Source organism: Trachinotus anak, unplaced genomic scaffold (assembly GCF_046630095.1).
Source record: "Trachinotus anak isolate AG129_WGS33_773 ecotype Australia unplaced genomic scaffold, CSIRO_AGI_Tana_v1 ptg000032l, whole genome shotgun sequence".
Taxonomy (NCBI): Eukaryota; Metazoa; Chordata; class Actinopteri; order Carangiformes; family Carangidae; genus Trachinotus; species Trachinotus anak.
In genome coordinates this window covers 25924968-25944352 of record NW_027273883.1, presented here as the reverse complement: position 1 = coordinate 25944352, position 19385 = coordinate 25924968, and the positions used below count along the sequence as shown (strand labels likewise).

Genomic DNA, 19385 nt, shown 5'->3' with positions numbered 1-19385 from the left:
TGTGAGCTGTCATTACTACATCTTTTCCATATGAAGAGCAAACAGCAGCAAGCTGCAGAGCACAGGGAATGATGATGATGATGATGATGATGATGATGATGATGATGATGATGATGGTGAGTGACAAGCCTGTGATTAGACTGAAGTCAGTGTCCTCTCTCCTCAGGTGACACGCTGCAGGACAGGTGAACACAGACCTGCAGAGAAGGTGGTTCTTCATTTACCTGACACTCATTCATTCATTCAGTCCAGTATTCTGGACGTACACCGATCTCAGCTGTACACAGACAGAGGTAGACAGATGTGGACAGATGTGGACACCACAGTGTTCTACATGTTCTGCACGTGCACATCAAACTGACAACATCCACGAGGAAGAGAAGAAGAAGAGCTGCTGCTTCGTCTCTGTGCTTTTCTTTTACAGATGAAGTGTAGAGGTGAAGGTCATGTGACCTCCTCACAGCCTCTCTTCAAACTCAGCGGCCATGTTTGTTTTCCAGCTAATGTGCAGCTGGTTCCCATACATGTACTCACATACATGTACACACACACACATAAATATAACATATACATATATATACATGGATCCAGTAGCAGAGTGGTAATCAGGAGGGTCAGGAGAAATCCTGGTGGAAAGATGGCGTTTCAGGGCCGGGGCTGAGGCCAGGGCCCTGGTGAGCCTTGAATTGTAATTGGTCAGCTGATGGATGACCAATAAGAGCTGTGAAGTAGGGCTAGTACAGAGTCATCAGAGACGTGTTGTGATATCCAGGGAACGTGTGTGTTCACTGTTCACACTGGTTTGAAGCAGCAGCAGAAAGAGAAGGAGAAAGGTGGAGCAGAGGAATGTTCCACAATAACGGAGACATTCAGCATCAGTCAAGATGTGTTATTAATGTTCTGATGGCAGAATGTAGAACTCTCACAAGATAGAGACACAGATACAACCTGTGTGTGCTCCTGTGTGGACGTCTGTACACCCCAACAGACGCTCACAGACCCTCACGTACTTGAGTATGTAGAATGTAAAGGGAGTCAGCCTGGACTGGAGTAAAGACTGGAAGATCAAACACAGACCATCACCTACAGCTTCACAGGGTGTGTGTAGAGGTGTCGCTAGGTGTGTATTTGAACTTTGGACGGAGCCAGGCCAGCTGTGTCAGTGAACAGGCTAAGCTAGTCTGTTCACTGATCAGTTTTCTGGTTTCACTGTCTCTGATCTCATGGAGCCACAGACCTGAACCAGAACCAGAAGCATCAGTGATACGATGATTTATCTCCAGCTTTAGACAGATACAACCACAGCTCTGAGATCTGTCCTCAGATACAACCAGCAACACCAGAGACGAGAGCATGACACCACCCACGGACCACCAACTGTCTGTTACCTAGCAACCAGTCTGAGTGACAGACACTGGCCACCTACAGTTTGTTACCTAGCAACCAATCTATCTATCTTTCTCAAAATTGGTCATAATCAATTTATTTATGAATGTGGATGTGAAAATCTAGTTCTTATAGTAAATACATGACTGAACTGAATCAGGACTCTGGTCTGAATCCCGACTCTGTACTTCACGTCGTCAGGTCTTAACTAACAGTTTGTGCAGCAGAGGTCACGACCTGATGAAAGCAGCGTGGCCCCTCCCTGCAGCCCCCTGACCTCAGTGACCACAGACACTTCCTGAGGTGTGGACAGTCCACACTGAGCTGGACTCTCTGAGGACAAGGTGAAGGCTTCTCAACTTTACAGCCTCTTTCCTCACTGTCAGCGGGTTGGAGGCTGCAACATCAAAGAGTCACGACAGGGCTGGGTGGGGCCCAGCAGGGCTGGGTGGGGCCGAGCAGGATGCCTGAAGACAGGAAGAAACAACGCAGCTCAAACTGTTTGACTTGGATCCGGCTCCAGTCCTCCACCTCAGTCCAGGTTGTGAAGGGGTTTTTACCATTTCCCTTTTTATTTTCCAGACCTCAGCTCTTCCTGTGAAGCCGAGCAGGTGGCGGCCATACTGCTCACTGAACAACACAGACTCAGTGTGGGAATTCATAACTGAAAACATTTGCTGTGAAATAATGATGCTGTGAGGAATCCAGCTGTGACTGCTTCTGCAGATGTGCTGGCAGCAGGACAGACACATGTGTCTCCAGAGCTCTGGTCCTGGGCTCTGACACAGACACCATCATCATCATCATCATCATCATCATCATCATCATCATCATCATCATCATCACCATCATCTTTTTCTCCTCACACACACATTATCGACTGTCTTGTCTAATAATTGAAACATTTCAGTTGCCATGGAAACTTCTGCAGCAAAACACTTAGGTTTAATAAAAAACGACATCACACAGAGTATGTTTAATGGGGGTGAGGGAGGGCGGGAGGGGGGGGACTATTTCTGTTGGTGTAAATTCCCCCACACTCAGATTTATTAGCGGATGCGACTGTTTCTACCTCAGATTCAGGCGGAGCGTTGGAGAATGGAAAGAGCGGCTGAGTGTGAATCTGAAACGCTCGTCTGACTGGAGGGAAAAATATTTGACCTAGTTTTGAGTATTTCTGACTTTAGACCAGGAAGAGAACTCACTACAAACACTGACAGAAATAAAGTGACAGAGTGACAACAAGGTTCAATAATGAAATCAATGTATCTCCCGAACTGAGAGGGAAACAGGGTCTGGATATTGAACTGCTGTGACACCACAGGAGGACTGAGATGGTTTGAGTCCTGGTACCTGGATCCACATGGACAGAGTCCTGTCAGGTGAGGAGGTCCACAGGTAGAGTCAGTTTGTGGTCTGACCCAATCAAACGAGGACAGAGGACTTTTTTCATGATGATGATGATGATGATGATGATGATGATGATGATGATGATGATGACGATGATCTGCAGTTTAATTACAATATGAGGTCTATGATTTCTCAGTCATGTGACTAAGACCAACAGCTGATTCAAAACACAACACAACACACAGGGAGGAGCCAACAACAGCCAATCAGAATGATTATTTTAACAGCACCTGTAACCTGCAGCCTGATGCAGCCTGAGAGACAAAATCCAGGGCACAGAGTCCTCAGAACATCACTGAGATGTCATCATCTTCTTCAGCTAAATAATGTGAAGAGTGAAGGTGACACAGCAGAGGAAGAGGAGTACGTGAATGATGAAGAGAAGACACACAGGAAGAAATGAAGGAGACAGAAAGAGGAGGGGGGACAGGAGGGGGGAGGAGAGGATGAGGGAGGAAAGGAAAGGATCATCAGAGGGACTGTGAGCTCTCGCCTGTCTGGATCCGCCCCCTCCTCTCTCACCTGCCAACAGTAAATTGAAAACAACTCTGCTCATAATCCTGAACTAAAAATACACCAGGCTGTCAGTCTGCAACACATACACACTGACAGGAAGTGATGCAGGTCACACATAGCACGAGCTTCAAAAGCCTGAGACCAATTTCCCTCTGACAACTGGACCAGCACAGACCCTTTTCTAAAGGGGCCACATGAAAGTCACCCAAGGGCCACCAGCTCATCATCATGTTTAATTTTACTGTGACCATGTGACCTCTGACCTAACAGCTGACTCATTATTTCCTTTAGGTTTGAACCTGAACTTTTCTCTGTATCTGGGCAGCACAACACCTTACCTGGACTCAGGTGTCAGGAGTTGGTGGTGGTGACGGTCTATTGACCAGCTATGTCTTCAGGACAGACTGGAGGCTACAGTGATGGCGCTAGGAGCTAGCTGTTAGCATGCTAACTTCAGTCGAAGAACAGATGTTATCCCTGGTGTTTGTCTCCACCTCTGGAGATAGATATTGGTGAGTAAAGGGATGACGTTTGATGCTGAACTCACAACGTTTCCTCTAGACTGGTGAGGAAACAGCTGCTAATGCTAACGTTAGCTATGCAGCAGGAGCTAAACTCACATTTAGCTCCTTTAAGAAGAATCACAGAGAGAAACTGTTGCTAAAGACAGAAGCTGTGTTTCAGTTCAGAGTCTCATCTGAAGACTGTCCCTTTTCAAAGGTGTGTCCTTTACCTGGACCCCTAACAGGTGGATCCTTTGTGGCCCAACTTATCCCAAGATGCATTGCTGACAGGGAGCCTGTGCTACAGGTGAACTTTCTGTTGTATGATCATCATGTTGTAAGTAGGGCTGTCAAACGATAATTTTTTTCTTAATCACTATCAATCGCTGATTTTTAATAGTTAATTGCGATTAATCACATGATAATGATCATATCTGATAATTTATTTGTCTGTAGACGAGCTCTGGGTAAGTTATATTTTTATCTTCCAACTTATTTGATCTTCACCAACGACAATTCAGGCATTGGATTTAAACACTTTAGGTCTCCTGACGCCCCTTTATGCCGGAACCGTCCCTCTGTTGCTCCCATAGACATGACTTGCCATGAAGTATCTTGCTCCACCATGTAAAATCTTTGTAGGAAGTGTCTGTAAAAGCTTGACAAAAAGTAAGGGTGCATCAAAGGGTCAAAATAGTTGCAGCCAAAGATTCTAGAACGTAGCACTTTAGAATCTTTGGTAACAGCAGCAGTGATGGTGTAAAATAAAGAATCTTTGGCGGCACGAGATTAACAAAAAAAAAAAAAACACGTTATGCTCAGCCCTTAATCTCATCAAGATTAACACATTTATGATGATATCCCTAGTTTTAAATATGAAGAAGAGTCCATGAAAATCCTCTCACAGTAACAACAGACTGGTTCAGGTCAGAGGTCAGAGTTCAGGTCAGGATCAGGCTGACCCCCCCCGACCCCACCCTTACTATGTATTCTAAAAACACTGGTCCTGAACAGACGTCACATGACTGAATGTGACGTTGTTCAGTCACTGTCATTGATCCGATCCTTCACACTGTTCACTGATGAGGTTTGTCACTGCCACTGAGGCTGCATGGCAACGAGGCCATTAACATCACAGCACTCACTCACACTCACACACACACACACACACACACCAACACCCACACTGGCAGCAGGGCAGACTGACGTTGCCTCATCACTCAGTGACTGACACACAGTCTCTGCCTGTTGCATAACCTGAGAGCCACAAACACTGTCCCCCCTCCCATCCAGCATGTGAGCCGCACCAGGCCCGGCCTCGGCCCGAGCACCACACGGCCTCCTCCCATTCCTCCTGCACTGCTGTTAAGACTATCATCTTACTCGGGACTTGTGCCGTTGCTGTAAACAATACAGAAACTTGTTATTCTTCAACCTCTCTCACTCACTCTCTCTCTCCTGTTACGTAACACCGCCTGGCCTCAGAGGCTGAGCAGTTCAAATGGCAGAGCGTCCAGGTCTTGCGTAAGTGAACAGAAAGCGGGCTCTGAACAACAACCCTGTGGTGAGGTCCGTCACTCAGGCAAATACCCTGAGGTCTTAAAGTGTTCAGCTCTGCCGCCCCCCCTCCCCCATCACAGGGGGACAGGACTGCAGCTGGAGCTGAGGACAACATCACCACAGCTGACTGCTGGTTCTGCTCACACATGAAAAATGACGGTCAGTAACCAGGAGTCTGTTTGCAGCAACGCAGCAACAACAGTGACTGCAGGTTGTGCGACTGAGGGCCACAGGGTCCATCACAGTGACATCAGCTGAGCTTAAGGACCTGGAGACCAGAGGACACTTCAGTCTGAGGACACGCTGCACACTTCAGTACCAGCAGGACTCTGACCGGTGGTGGACCAGGCTCAGAATGATCTGGGCCTGTATTCACGAAGCATCCTATCTCACCACCCGGAGTTCTCCAGAGTTGCATGAAAAGTTTCTAACTCTCAGTTTTCTCCTGAATCCGCTTCTCAAAGCTGCTGAGACCAACTTTACTGAGGAAAACAAAAACTCTTGAGCTCAGACTGAGACTGTGTTGCCGTGGTGAGGTCAATTCCCATGGACAAGCTTGCTTGCAAGAACCACAGTGATTGGCTGATGAAAGATCGGTCTGTGCCGGTGAAAACTCATGAACAACCCGATGTTAAAGAAAACCACAGAAATAAACAAATGAAACAATTACAGATCATGTTCTGTTTACTGAAGTAGTGGATTCTCTGAAACACATCTGTGTGATCAGGTCTGTGTCGACCTGTAGAATTGAATTTGCAATAAAAACTTACATTCAGTTCACTCAATAAAATAACTGTTTTATTTCAAAAATATAAAAAAAATTAAACCTGACTGAACCTGACTCAGAGGCTGGTGATGTAGCCGTGGGGGGAGTGATGTGTGATATCCACTGTCCCTCACAGTTACACACACGATGAACATGATCCTTTCAAACAGCTGCCTCAGGCCCCTCCCACTAACATCATGAACGGTGTGTAGATCCACTTTACAACAACGTCTACTATTGGAGCAGCAGCAACACGACCTGGGTGATCATGACCATCAGGACCACCAGGACCAACACGACCTGTGTGATCAGAACCATCAGGAGCACCGGGACCAACACGACCTGTGTGTTGATGTGCGATGTTTCTCCTCTTCACAGAAACATCCTCGTCTTGTGATGGTTCAGTCATTTTTACATGGTTCCATTTCTGGCTCCGATCACACCAGGTCAAACCGATTAAGCTGCTTCATTTCTCTGGAGCTGGAGAACATCTAAAGGGAACCATATGAACTGTCCTGTGATGTTGGTTCTACAGAGAAAAATTATTGTTTGGTGAACAGATCATCTCAAAGATACTGGAGATCTCCAAGGTGTCAACATTGCAAAGCTACAGTGTTGTGAGGTGATCACAGCTCTTTATGATTCTCTGTGATTTGGTCTCACTGAGTCAGGATCCTCTTCACTACTTCTCACTTCTCCAGACTGAGCTGCTGCTTTTAGCTCTAAGTGTCTTTGTGGCTTAGTCTTAGTAAAAAAAAACTAGGAGTCCTAAAGTTAGGACTGACATGCTCATTATTTTTAGGAGTTTCTCCTAAATTGGCAGCTTGGGAGAAACTCTTAGCCTGAAGATGCTCTGAGAGTAAAGGCCCTGACCTCAAACTAACACCAGGGACACACTGGATGTGTGGCGTGTGCATGCAGAATGTCTTTTTTAAAATTTCAGTGCCATGTTAACGGATTGGAGTGAGCACACTGCCTAGGTGAGACATGCATTAAATGCCCCACAACTGCATCGCTTGATCTAGAAGTTGGCCGCTTTGGCGTATTTTTTACATGACGCTTCTTGCAGCAAAAACAGATAGAGAATAGACCTGCTGATGTCACAGTGACATCACACCAGCGACATGACATCAAACTGACACCTTCCACTATAGTCTCAGTGTCCAGACTGATTCTGAAGAATATAAATGTATTTTAACCATTTCAGCAGCTGCAGGTGGAGACAGAGGATTTTAGAGACAAAATAAACCAGAGTCATTTATAATGAAGAGAAACCAACACTAGAGGAGCCTGTTAAGTCTCCTGGTGGCCAGCCTGCTCCACCTGACCTGACAGCAGTATTAAACCCACAGCACCTGAAACCTGGAGGGTGAAGTCATGATGTCACAGGTTCACACACACACACACACACACACACACACACACACACACACACACACACACACACACACACAGTCAGTCATAGTTTTTCTGCAGCAGATGACAGCCATGACCCACACACTCCTGAAACCACCTTTAGTCACGCCCACTCATGCAGTGAATGGTCAGCTCTGTGGAGACTCTGTGGAGTTTGAACAAAGTTTGCAGGTATATGCAGGTTTTTAAACACGGTAACCTGTTAAAAAAGACGACTGACTCCTTTTAAACAGCCAGCCAAGTTTGTCTGAGATTACACACACAAGTGCAGTTACAGAGCGCGTGCACATGCATAAGCACACACACACAAACACACACACGGGGAGAAACAGTGAGCTGCTGGCTGCTGTGCACACTGGTATGAAGGACCTGTCGTGTCTCATCCCTGGGTTGTTGCTCCTGTCAGTGTGAGACTCTTCAAACAGTGATTGTGTGTTTTTGAAACTTATTTTGGGGCAGCAGCAGCTCACTCTTTCATCCCTGAGCTCAGTGTAGCTGCTGTTTCTACTTTAACAGCACCGTGCTGGACAGGTGACAGGTGCGTTCACAGTGTCTGTCTGAAAAATGTCACAACAGGAGCCATGTGACCCGGGACTGAATGTTGAACCCTTTTCCATTGCCAACAAAAGCCACATGTTAGTGGGTCTCAGTGGGTTTCTGAACCAGTGGAAAAGGAGCTTTAAAGTGAGCAGTGTTATCTCCATGTGTGACTGTGATGGATCAGGATCAGGTCCTGCATCATGTTGTTACTGCAGGTTTAATCTACTGAAACATTTAGACAGAGCTATAGGGAGATGGAGGTTGTCAACAGTGATGGTTCTATATGAACATTTCCATCATTACATGTCCTAACACTTTATATTTGTTAATGTACATCAGTCAGGACAGGGAGGCTGAGTCTCCTGGTGGCCAGCCTGCTCCACCTGACCTGACAGCAGTATTAAACCCACAGCACCTGAAACCTGGAGGGTGAAGTCATGATGTCACAGGTTCACACACACACACACACACACACACACACACACACACACACACACACACACACACACACACACACACAGCTGATCTGGGATCTGATATGGATCAGCTCTCTGCTGAGATAAGCATCTCTGAGTCTAACGTCCTCAGGTGTTGTTACACCTGTGTCAGTGTGTGATGTGGTGACACACATAGAGAACATGTCATCCAATCAGCTGTGTCTCTGTTTCAAATGTTGACGGCAGATTTACAGCTGCAGCTCTGTGTCATTGTGAGATACACAACAACACAACACCAGCCTCAGTGTGTGATACAACACAACACACGCTGCACATCTGTGTCTATGTGGAGCTGTTTGTCTGTTTTCAGTCATTGTCCTGGAATCACGTACTGATCAATATGATCAATATGCATGATTTACTTGATACTGAACATGATCAGATGTATCAGAGACAGGGTGTGTAGATTCATGTAAGCAGGACAACACCTCACCTCACAGACTGTCACACACCTGACATCCCACCTGACATCACTACATCAAACATGACATCACACCTGACATCACTACATCAAACCTGACATCACTACAACACACCTGGCATCACACCTGACATCACTACATCAAACGTGACATCACACCTGACATCACTACAGCACACCTGACATCACTACATCAAACCTGACATCACACCTGACCACTACATCAAACCTGACATCACTACAGCACACCTGACATCACACCTGACATCACTACATCAAACATGACATCACACCTGACATCACTACATCAAACCTGACATCACTACAGCACACCTGACATCACACCTGACATCACTACATCAAACATGACATCACACCTGACATCACTACATCAAACCTGACATCACTACAGCACACCTGACATCACCACATCAAACCTGACATCACTACAGCACACCTGACATCACCACATCAAACGTGACATCACACCTGACATCACTACATCAAACATGACATCACACATGACATCACTACATCACACCTGACATCACACCTGACATCCCACTTGACATGACTATGTCACAGCTGATAAATGTTTGTGTTTACTTTCTAAATCTTGTTTATCATCAGGTGAGACCCTTCCTGTTTGGTAAAATCCTGTGTTTTTCAACCTTGCCAAACTGAGATAACATCACTCTGACATCATCAGAAGACGTTACACAGCTATTTCCATGGACTGAGTAGAACTGACACATGTGTGTAACATTGGCTGAATTCCTCTTTGACCTGTGACTTCAGTGTAACAGAAGAAACCGTGGGTACCTGCAGAGGGGGAGGGAACAGGATTGGGGTGGGGGAGGGGGGTTGTCTGGAGGGGTCTTCACTGCCCCCATCCACAGCCCAGCAACAGAGTCTCTGCTGGAATTTTCCATGGGCACACAATGTCTCACGGCTAACTGGGTTTAAATAGACCACTGTGAGACCTGGGACAGTGTCTCCAACCCCCTCCACCCCTCCATACACCCCCCACCCCCACACCCTTCTCACCCCCTCTATACGCCCCCCACCCTTCTCACCCTGCTGCCCAACATTTTTGTAAAGCTTCCAGAGCCGCTGTGCCACACATTGCAGCCTCTGAGGACTTCCTGGCGCCCGACCAAATAAGGCTGATATGTGTGTGTGTGTGTGTGTGTGTGTACATTCACTTTCACACGTCCAGTGTGCAGAGACTAAACAAACAGAACCTATCAGCTGAAGGGTTAACTCTCTGCTGTCAGCATCTGTCTCCAGATGTGAGGACCTGGCCAGTGTCACCAGTTCACATGAATGGGGACCAGTTGTGGCCCCTCTCCTCCTTGCGTGTTGACTCTGTATTATTTATACACTGTGAAGGCTTTCCTGACTGCACTTGGCATCGGGCCCCGTCTATTCATATTGAAGGTGTTTACACAAGAGGAGGGGCCAAGGAAAACATTTAGAGCAGAAAACACCTCAGGGCCACAGGACGCCGTCTCATTTCTGTCTCTGATGAGAGGAAACGTGTTAGTGAACGACTCTGCAGCTTCACTCTGTCTTTGATCAGCTGAAGGAGAGGTTCATCTCCTCTACACTGGAGGTCAAAGGTCAGTGTCGGCTACAGATTCAGCACAGACGTTGTCAGCAGAGCAGTGAACAGCTTCCTCTGCAGACCTGAATGAAGCCAGTAGTTTCAACTGATCCACATCACGTCCTCCAGCTCCAGTCTGAGAGGGGCTGTAGATCTACAGTCTGTAGATCTACAATCTGTAGAGCCTCAGACTGTAGATCTGTAGATCCTCAGACTGCAGATTGCTGTATAAAGTGCTGTGACACTTGAATCAACCCTTCACACTGATGTGAGTGAATAAAGATCTAATCACCAGTTCTACACATAAACTAAATAAAGACTTCCACACACACACAAACCCACATTACACTGAATAATAAAGCAACAAGTTAGACACTGTTCACGAGAATGAATGAGCCACAGTGACAGTTTGTTAGTGATGTTGGTGGTGATGATGATGATAGTGATGATGAAGGTTTCTACACTGTCAGAATCTCAGACGTGACATTAGTGCAGACAGAAAGTTGTGTAAACTGAGTTTAGGTTTGTGTGATTGTGTGACCACATGACAACACAAGGAGCCGTCCCTCATGGAGGTGACGGACACGTTTGAGTCACAGGGGTGAGGATGTCAATGCTCACATTGAGACACCTGAGGTGTTACAGAGGGGGAGGGTCTGTGCTCTTTGGGGTGGGTCATGTGACCACCTGGTGGTAAATTTCATACAGGAACAGAACATATCAACAGGATGACCTTATTTACACACCTCACTACAAACTATGATTTAAGACTCAACTGGTCAGCACAGCGAAGTTTCTGAGCCTCGGCCCTCACTGCCTCAGCGGTCCAGGCTGGACCCACTATGGTGGCCTGCAGAAACCTGACTCACCCAGGACTGGATCCTGACTGCTGCAGGAACTGCACAGCTTGGAGGAGGTTCAAGTGAGTCCAGTGAGTCGTACACAGCAGTGACGAAGAGGATCTGCCAACATGAAGAGAGAGTGACCCCCCCCCCAAACCCCCCCACAGACAGGAGGTTAGACCACACCTCATTGTTCTGTGTTTCAGTTGTTTTCATGGTTTTCTCCTGGTTAAATTAGGTTGTTGTGTTAAAGTCTTGGCTGCTGCGTCACTGGACTCATAAAACACACACACACACACACACACACACACACACACACACACACTCACTCACTCACACACATATGAAGAGCCTGAATCTGCACAGAGTATCACCCAGCCCTGACGTGTGTGTGTGTGTAGGGTAGAAGCCAAATCACAACAGTTGTCTCATGGCTCTTCCACACAGAGCAGGTCCAGACTGTCTCTGAATAACCGACTACAGAGACCAACACGCAACAGCGCGACAACTAACTCTAACCAAAACCCGGTTTTGCTGGACTCTGAGTTGGAGGACAAGTTGTTGATGTCTCAGAACCTCTCTTCAGCTCCATGCAGCAGAGCATGATGGGAAGGATTTTCCAAAACAATCACAAGCACACGTGACCGCGCACATTTTAACACTTCACGCTCAAGTAATAATATCAGAGACCACATGTGGGCGCGCACACGCACGCACCCACGCACGCACACACACACACACACACACACACACACACACTTACTCTCTGACGGGTAGAAGGGCTGCATGTCGACCTTGTGCACCTCCTTGGCGTAATACTCCTCCTCGCTGCGCTGCCGCTCGCACGTCGCCGCGCGTTCGTTCGCTTTCTCCTGCAGCAGGTCCCGCGTGCTGTTGTATATGGCCACGATGTCCCGGGACACCTCCTCGGGCTCGGGGAAGTCCTCCGGGGGGCTGGTGAGCTTCAGCTTGCTCAGGATCTGCCCTCGGATGGCCTCGATGCGCTTCTTCTTGAACTGGTCCATGTCCAGCGTGCTGCACGTGGACAGGCTGAGCGCCACGGTGGCTAGATCCAGCGCGAGGAGGAGACCGACGACGCACAGGTTCATCTTCTCCTCCGGGGTCTGCGCTCTCACTCAGAAACGGACTCAGGCAAACACAGAGCGGGCGCGTCAGGCGGCGCCAGGCAGACGCATTTCTCGATCAAACGGTCACGGTGAAGCGCGTTTACGCACGCGAGCCGAGTGGCGCCAGGCAGTTGTTAGAAAACTGTTCAGATCAATATCCCCGGTTTCAGTAACGTGAACCTGAAAATCCATTCAACTGTCCCCGGAGAGAAGAGAGCCGTTATCCGGGGGTCGTGCGGATCTGTTCCCGCTGACCGTGACCGCACAGGGAGCGCGTAAAGGCGCCGAGCGCTGCCGGAGCTGGAACAACAACAGGAGTCAGAAACAGCTGAGCGCTGATCGACAGCGGGACGCGCAGCCGTGAGCACACCTCCACCGCATCAGACCGCTGGGCCCGCGTCTCTATCTGCTCAGCAACAGCGTCTCCATACTCATCTCTCTTCTTTCTCTCCACACGTTCTGTGCGAACAGCAAAACCCGGTCCTGGCGTCTGCGGGGACGCACGGTGCCAAGTGTCTCAGGCTGAGCCGCCGCGTCACGGTGAAATCAGATCCAGGGAAAGTTGTGGTCTCACGGTAAAAACAGCTGGGCCTCTGTCCTCGGTGCGACTGCGGAGCGTTTTACGCGTCGTCCCTCACCCCATCGAGTTGGGAACGGCTCTTTACGCGCGCCGAGCGGACACAGGCGGCCGTTGTAAGATTTATAAGGGACGACGGTTACCACGTGCTCCCCCCTCCGCCCGCTTCAAACCGAGGTTGTGGTCATCACCGCCGGAGCTGGGGACCTGCAATCCACGCCACGACACGGTTTGTTGTAAATAGGAGAGCTCGCTGTGCCCATTGGGACAGCGCTGCAGCGGATAATGGCCCGTTGGCCTCCGATGCGTCGTAACGCAGGGTCCTAAAGCCGGTCAGCGCAAGGCCTCAAGACCTGCCTACACCAGAGACTGAAGAGTCCTCCATCAGACAGCTATTACAGTTATAACATTTCTGTTTATCAGTCACATGACTGTTACCACCATCATCCTCACAGTGAGGTCAGAGTGTCACGTTTTATCACTGTTGCTGTTTGATTGATTGATTTCACTGAATCTGTAATGTTCTGTCACAGTCTGATGACGTGTCTGATGAGGTCTGAACAGGTTCAGATCACAGCAGGTTCATCACGAGTGAACATGAAACCATCACACAGGCTGACAAATCAATACACAAGAAGAAGAAACAACAGGGGTATGGCTCGACTGAGGACCAGGCCCCTCTCATGTGCAGGACTGGACCATATAAAATATCACCTGTTCAGCCAGGTGTTTGTGTTCAGGTACCTGACTGTGACCTGGTCTCCTGGGGGTTTCAGTGTCCTGCTGGTCTCTGACGTGTCATCACAGCGTCCTGAACACCTCAGAGTCAGGAGTTAAACCTTCTCCTCACTGTCTGAAGGAGAGTTACTGCAGAGAGCTGCACCTGAGCCTCGGTGCCACAGGTGATGTAGTGTGATGTCATCAGTCAGTCACTGATCTGAAGGTCCATCAGGGTGAATGCTGATTGGCTGTCACAAGTACTGGAGCAGAATCAGATCTCCCAGGAAGACCTGATGTGGTCTATGTGGAAGACCAGTATCTGACAAGGACTTAGTTGGACGATATTGTAACCTGTGTGTCAGGAGTGAGGTCCATGGATCAGGTCTAAGACTCTGCTGACAACCAGATGTGTCACTACATCAGCAGCACTGACAGATGTGAGACAAGGAGAGGTGTGTGTGTGTGTGTCTTTCAACACCTGCTCCTCACAGGTCGATCAGAGTCACAGTCACCAGACAGAACTTCACACAACAAAACATCACATTGACAGAAGTTTTCAGACACTTAGCTCAGGTTCCTCCATTTGTCTGATCATCTCCAGATATTTCTACACCTGGACTGAAGTCCACCTGTGGAGAATCAGCTGATTGGACACACGCCTGTCTACACCAGGTGTCACAGCAGACAGTGCATATCAGAGCAGAAACCATGAGGAGGAGGGAGCTGCTGCCGAGCTGAGACAGGATTGTGTTGAGGCTTGGTGAAGGTTAAAGAGGTCTCCATCATTCTGACATGAAGAAGTCTGGCACAACCAGGACTCTTCTAGACCTGGACCTGGATTAACTGAGACATCAGGGAGGAGGGGACCAGGACCCCGATGGTCTCTGAGCTCCAGAGAAACCTCCAGAAGGACCACCATCACTGCAGCTCCACTGATCTGGTCTTTATGAGTGTCCAGACTGAAGGACTCTGAGACTGAGAGAGACCAAATTCTGGGAAAACTGAATGAAGCAGAGCACAGAGATCCTTAATGAAGACCTAGTCTAGAACACTTCTCTGGACTGTTCAGTTGCTGATATTCATCATTCATATCAGTCATGAGAACCAGGGCTGGACTAACCTGGGTGGGAGACCAGGGGTCAAGAGGAGCCACGGGCACCTACTGAGGACCTAACATACATGCTGAGAGCCTCAAAACCCAGGCGCCCAGCTCAGACTCTGCAGCTTTAAATGTGATGTCTCTCTCTGCCATGAGGAGCCGCAAAGGACCAACAACGACGTAACGCCATCATTAGAACATGATGCTGCAGCCGCGTGTCACCTTTGACAGACAGATCACACAGGTGACCAACAGGAAGACCGGTCTCTTCTCTGCCCTGTGTCCTCACAGTCCTTCGGGAGCTCAGGTGATGGATCAGGGCTCTGGTTGACAGGACGTCCAGAGTAAAATCAGCCAGAGGGAGGAGTCAGCACCACGTCACTGCTGGACCTCAGCAGGACCACCTGGGTCTCTGCTGAAACCCCCAGGTGCTGGGTCAGTGATGTGGTTTTTCTCAAGACAACCCAAACTGACAATGAACGATTCTCACTGACACACACACACACACACACACACACACACACACAGTGTAGATAAACCAGATGTTTATTCACCATCATTGTACAAAACATGTCTATTTACAGTCCCCCTGCCCCCCTCAGTCTGTGAGCAGGGGAAGGTTCAGTGTCACAGGATACACCAGAGTGTCTCTGCAGGTCAGGGTCTGTGTTCCAGACTGTCCCTGAAGGCACCACAGCCTGCTCCACACAGTCAGTGTCTCAGTCTGAGTCACTGTCCCCCGCCCCTCCTGTGTGAGGGTCAGCCTCCTCTCCATCGCTGTCTTTGTCCCAGTCCTTCATGGTGGCCCCCATCATGAAGTCATCCCTGAGGACGCTCCAGGCTGGCTTCTCCTCTGCTGCAGCCTACACACACACACACACACACACACACACAGTGAGAGTTTGCAGGTTTCCTGAGGCAGCAGTGCCCCCATGTGGTCACTCAGTGAAATCACAGTTTGGTTCATTTTTCTCTCACTGGTTGGGGAGACACCTGAACTCACCTGGTCCCTATCAGTCTTGGTGGTGCCTCCGCCTCCCCCCTCCGTCCTCCTCAGCACGTCAATGAAGTCCTTCTTCGAGACAGAACTAAGGAGCTTGGCCTTCTTCCTCTCTGAGCCTCCCACCTCCTTCACCTTGTCATCCATGGTCTTCTGGTGTTTCCTCACAGCGTTAAACAGCTGCACCACCCCCCTGAGCACAGACACACACCTGGATCAGGACTGACACTGGCTGAGTATCAAACCAACCTGACAGAGAGCAGCACAGACCTGGTGGCGATCCTCTGCAGAGCTCTTTCAGTCTCACGGTCATTCACTACGTTAGGTTTCTCCCTGCACATCATCTCCCATGCTTGTCTCTTGTCCACCTGTTGGATACAAACACAATGTCACAACCAGAGCCCTGACCCCACTCCACAGCTGGGACGTCCTGTCTGGAGTTTATAAACCTCAGAGTTCATCTGAGCAGCTGTTCCTTCAGCTGGATGCCCCCACAACACCAACACAGCATTTCAGTCTGAACACCCCTCATGGTGGATAAGAGTCATGTTTTGGTTTCTGTGTTGGTTTCCACTCAGATCCTCCTCCTTGGTGTGAAGAAGGGGAAAGTGCAGCGTGAGCAATAGGAAACATAAAGAAACCTGCTCCATCTTCACTGAAGGGAGCGTTTGATTTTATAACCCGGAGGAGGAGGAGGGAGCTCAATCAGACCCATATTACCTGCAGCTTCATACATATTAAGATCTGATCATCACTAAAGCATCTGTCATAAAGAGAGCTAATCAAAACAAGGAAATGATCAAAGCTGTCATATTGATATTTAAGGTGTATTGATTCATTTCCAAACAGCAGTCATGCATTGAGTAACAGTGAAGAAAACATTTCACCATAACAGTGCCCAGTAGCTGCTGGTAGCCTCTGAGCTGCTCAGTGATGAAATGGTTAATTAGTAAAGATTAAAAGACAGAAAACATCCTTTCATTCATCCTTTACTCTTCTGACGTTTCTTTATCTGTGATGATTCAGACACAAACAAGACAGAGTCAGACTGTTACACTGGAGATCACAGCTAGCTTAGCCTAGCCTGTTAGCTTAGCTACACCGATTACAACCTACTACATCATGGTGTTGTCTGACGTCACTGAGCTGATGTTTGTGTGACACTGCATCATATTCTCAACATAATCAAACTGTTCACAGAGTCAGTCTAACATATGATCATGTAATCAGAGTTCACTGATGTAAACTTGTCACCATAGGAACAGTGGTAACACAACCTTCAAAACTACAACTTAACGTTGTGCGTCACAAATGTGCTCTGGTACTTGAACAAATAGTACTACACCTTTGACCATAATTTATTAAAATTTATACTTATATACTGTCATATACTATATGAACTATTATTGATCTATATATAATATGTATGTGTGTGTGTGTGTGTGTGTGTGTGTGTGTGTGTATTTGTACTTGCTACATAGTAAGGACAAAAAAAAAGTATTTTACTAACAGAGTGAGGATATTTTGGGAAAATGAGGACATTTTGGCCGGTCCTCACTTTTTGAGACACCTTCAAATCACATTTTGAGGGTTAAGACTTGGTTTTAGAGTTATGTCAATGAGTGTCAGACAGAAGTACAAGTATGTGTGTGTGTATGTGTGTGTGTGTGTGTGTGTCTCCTCACCTGGCTCTTCCTCTCCAGCTGCTCCTGTCTCTCTCTCTCCTTCACCTTCTCCAGCTCCTTGTTCTTCACCAGGATGCTGATTTTGCTCTCTGGGGTTTTCTTCCCCAGGATCTTCGCCATGGCCTCGGCCCATCCAGCATTGGCGTTACCGTCATTGTCCTTGTCGTCATCGTCTCCTCCATCGTCGTTCTCTGCCTCCTCCCCATCGCTCCCTCCATCATCTGACCTGTCCACCTCGTTCCCTCCTTCAGACTCGCTCTGGTCACTGTCGTCCTCAAACTGAGGCTCAGAGTCATCCTCTGAGTCACAAAGAGAAACCCATGGTTCAGCTCTCACTGACTTTACACTTCATGATGCTTCTACCACTTCACACAGTCACTCAACCACGATGATGTTACGACATAAACTTTAATTATCTAACTGCTAATTTTGAATGCAGAGCCAAATCTTGTGGGAGCATCCATCCCCAGCCAGCGGCCGGCCGACCAGTCTCGCTCACACCAGGAGTCTTTCAGTGCTCTTCTGTGTTTCTTAGAGTATTGTGCAATGTTCTGGACTGGGATTATCTATTGATTAAATATTGCATTTAAAATGTTGATTAGCTGGACATACTAGGTAATATGGATACACATCTGAGGAAATAATAACCATCAAGTATTCAGCCAAGCCACAGTATCTGAACATGTATTAACATGTAACATATTACATTTTCTGGATCCAGTGTGACTGGACCTGATGCAGCTGATAGAGGTAATAATGAAAGTGCAGCCACAGTCTGTAGACTCATGATTACATTGTTCAGCCATAGCTACCGGTGTAACATACTGAGGACTGGGCTAATCAAAGCTAACAGTGTAACATAGTGAGGTTATCACCAGCTACAGGACAAAACTAACTGTATAACTTATATACGTTGTTTACACATCCCGACTAACGGCACATGAACACACCGACTTCAGAAGAACCTCTTCCTAAAAGGGACTATCCGAGGAGATGAATGCAGCATTATTAAACGGCAGACGGGTGAGGCACGACCTGGTCCTCAGGTTGGGAGCTGAACGGGAAGGGTAACATTGCTAGTGCTAAGCTAATGCTAAGCTAGCCGCGGTTAGCACTGAGGAGTAGAGAAGGCAGCTACATCTCGTACACCGCGTCAGACCCAGAACCGCGACACATACCTGTACACCTGTGTGTGTTTTTGAGAGACAACAACAGAGACGAAGACACACAAACTCACTTGACACCTGCACATGTTTTCTCACCACAGCTGCCATCATGGAGTTACACTAAAATGGTTTCGTAGGGTACGACGAGGCAGCAAGGTTCCGCTTCCTGTACCGTCCTTTCCTATTCCAACCCCTGCCCTTCCCCCTCCGTCCCCCGCTCCACACTCACAGTTTAGGGTGTAGGAATAATAAGTAGGCCAGTGGTGTAAGGTGTAAATACAAAGGCAGAATCCAGATGTTCAGGACAGTTACCAGATTTCCAGCGACTGTCACTGATGTTGAAAACATGAGAATTTAAATCAGAATAAACAGAGAGATGTTTCATCAGCACCATCTCACCATCCTCATATCTGGACAGTATATATATTTTATGTAAAAGTTTGAAATGTTTGTCTTTGTTAGGAATAAAACATTTATTGATTTATTAGGTAAAAGTGATATGATTTTCCACAATTTCTTCCAATAGAAATTTCCTGTTGTCATGATTT

At 47.8% G+C, this 19385-nt stretch overlaps 2 protein-coding genes across 2 annotated transcripts in view; both read right to left on the bottom strand.

Annotated features, from left to right (window-relative positions):
- Window positions 1-13457, bottom strand: part of tgfb2 (transforming growth factor, beta 2) — a 30387-nt gene extending 16930 nt beyond the window's left edge. Inside the window, exon 1 of the mRNA XM_071469347.1 lies at window positions 12227-13457. Coding sequence (XP_071325448.1) covers window positions 12227-12572 — 346 coding nt within the window. The 5' untranslated portion in view covers window positions 12573-13457. The remainder of the gene's footprint in view (window positions 1-12226) is intronic.
- A 2052-nt stretch (window positions 13458-15509) lies between these two features.
- Window positions 15510-19056, bottom strand: rrp15 (ribosomal RNA processing 15 homolog). The gene is made up of 5 exons (XM_071469348.1): window positions 18909-19056; window positions 17672-17970; window positions 16257-16354; window positions 15990-16179; window positions 15510-15849 (listed from the first exon to the last, which is right to left on the bottom strand). Exons 1-5 carry the CDS (start codon window positions 18946-18948, stop codon window positions 15706-15708), a joined length of 771 nt encoding a protein of 256 aa, XP_071325449.1. The 5' UTR covers window positions 18949-19056; the 3' UTR covers window positions 15510-15705.
- Between the last annotated feature and the right edge of the window lie 329 nt (window positions 19057-19385).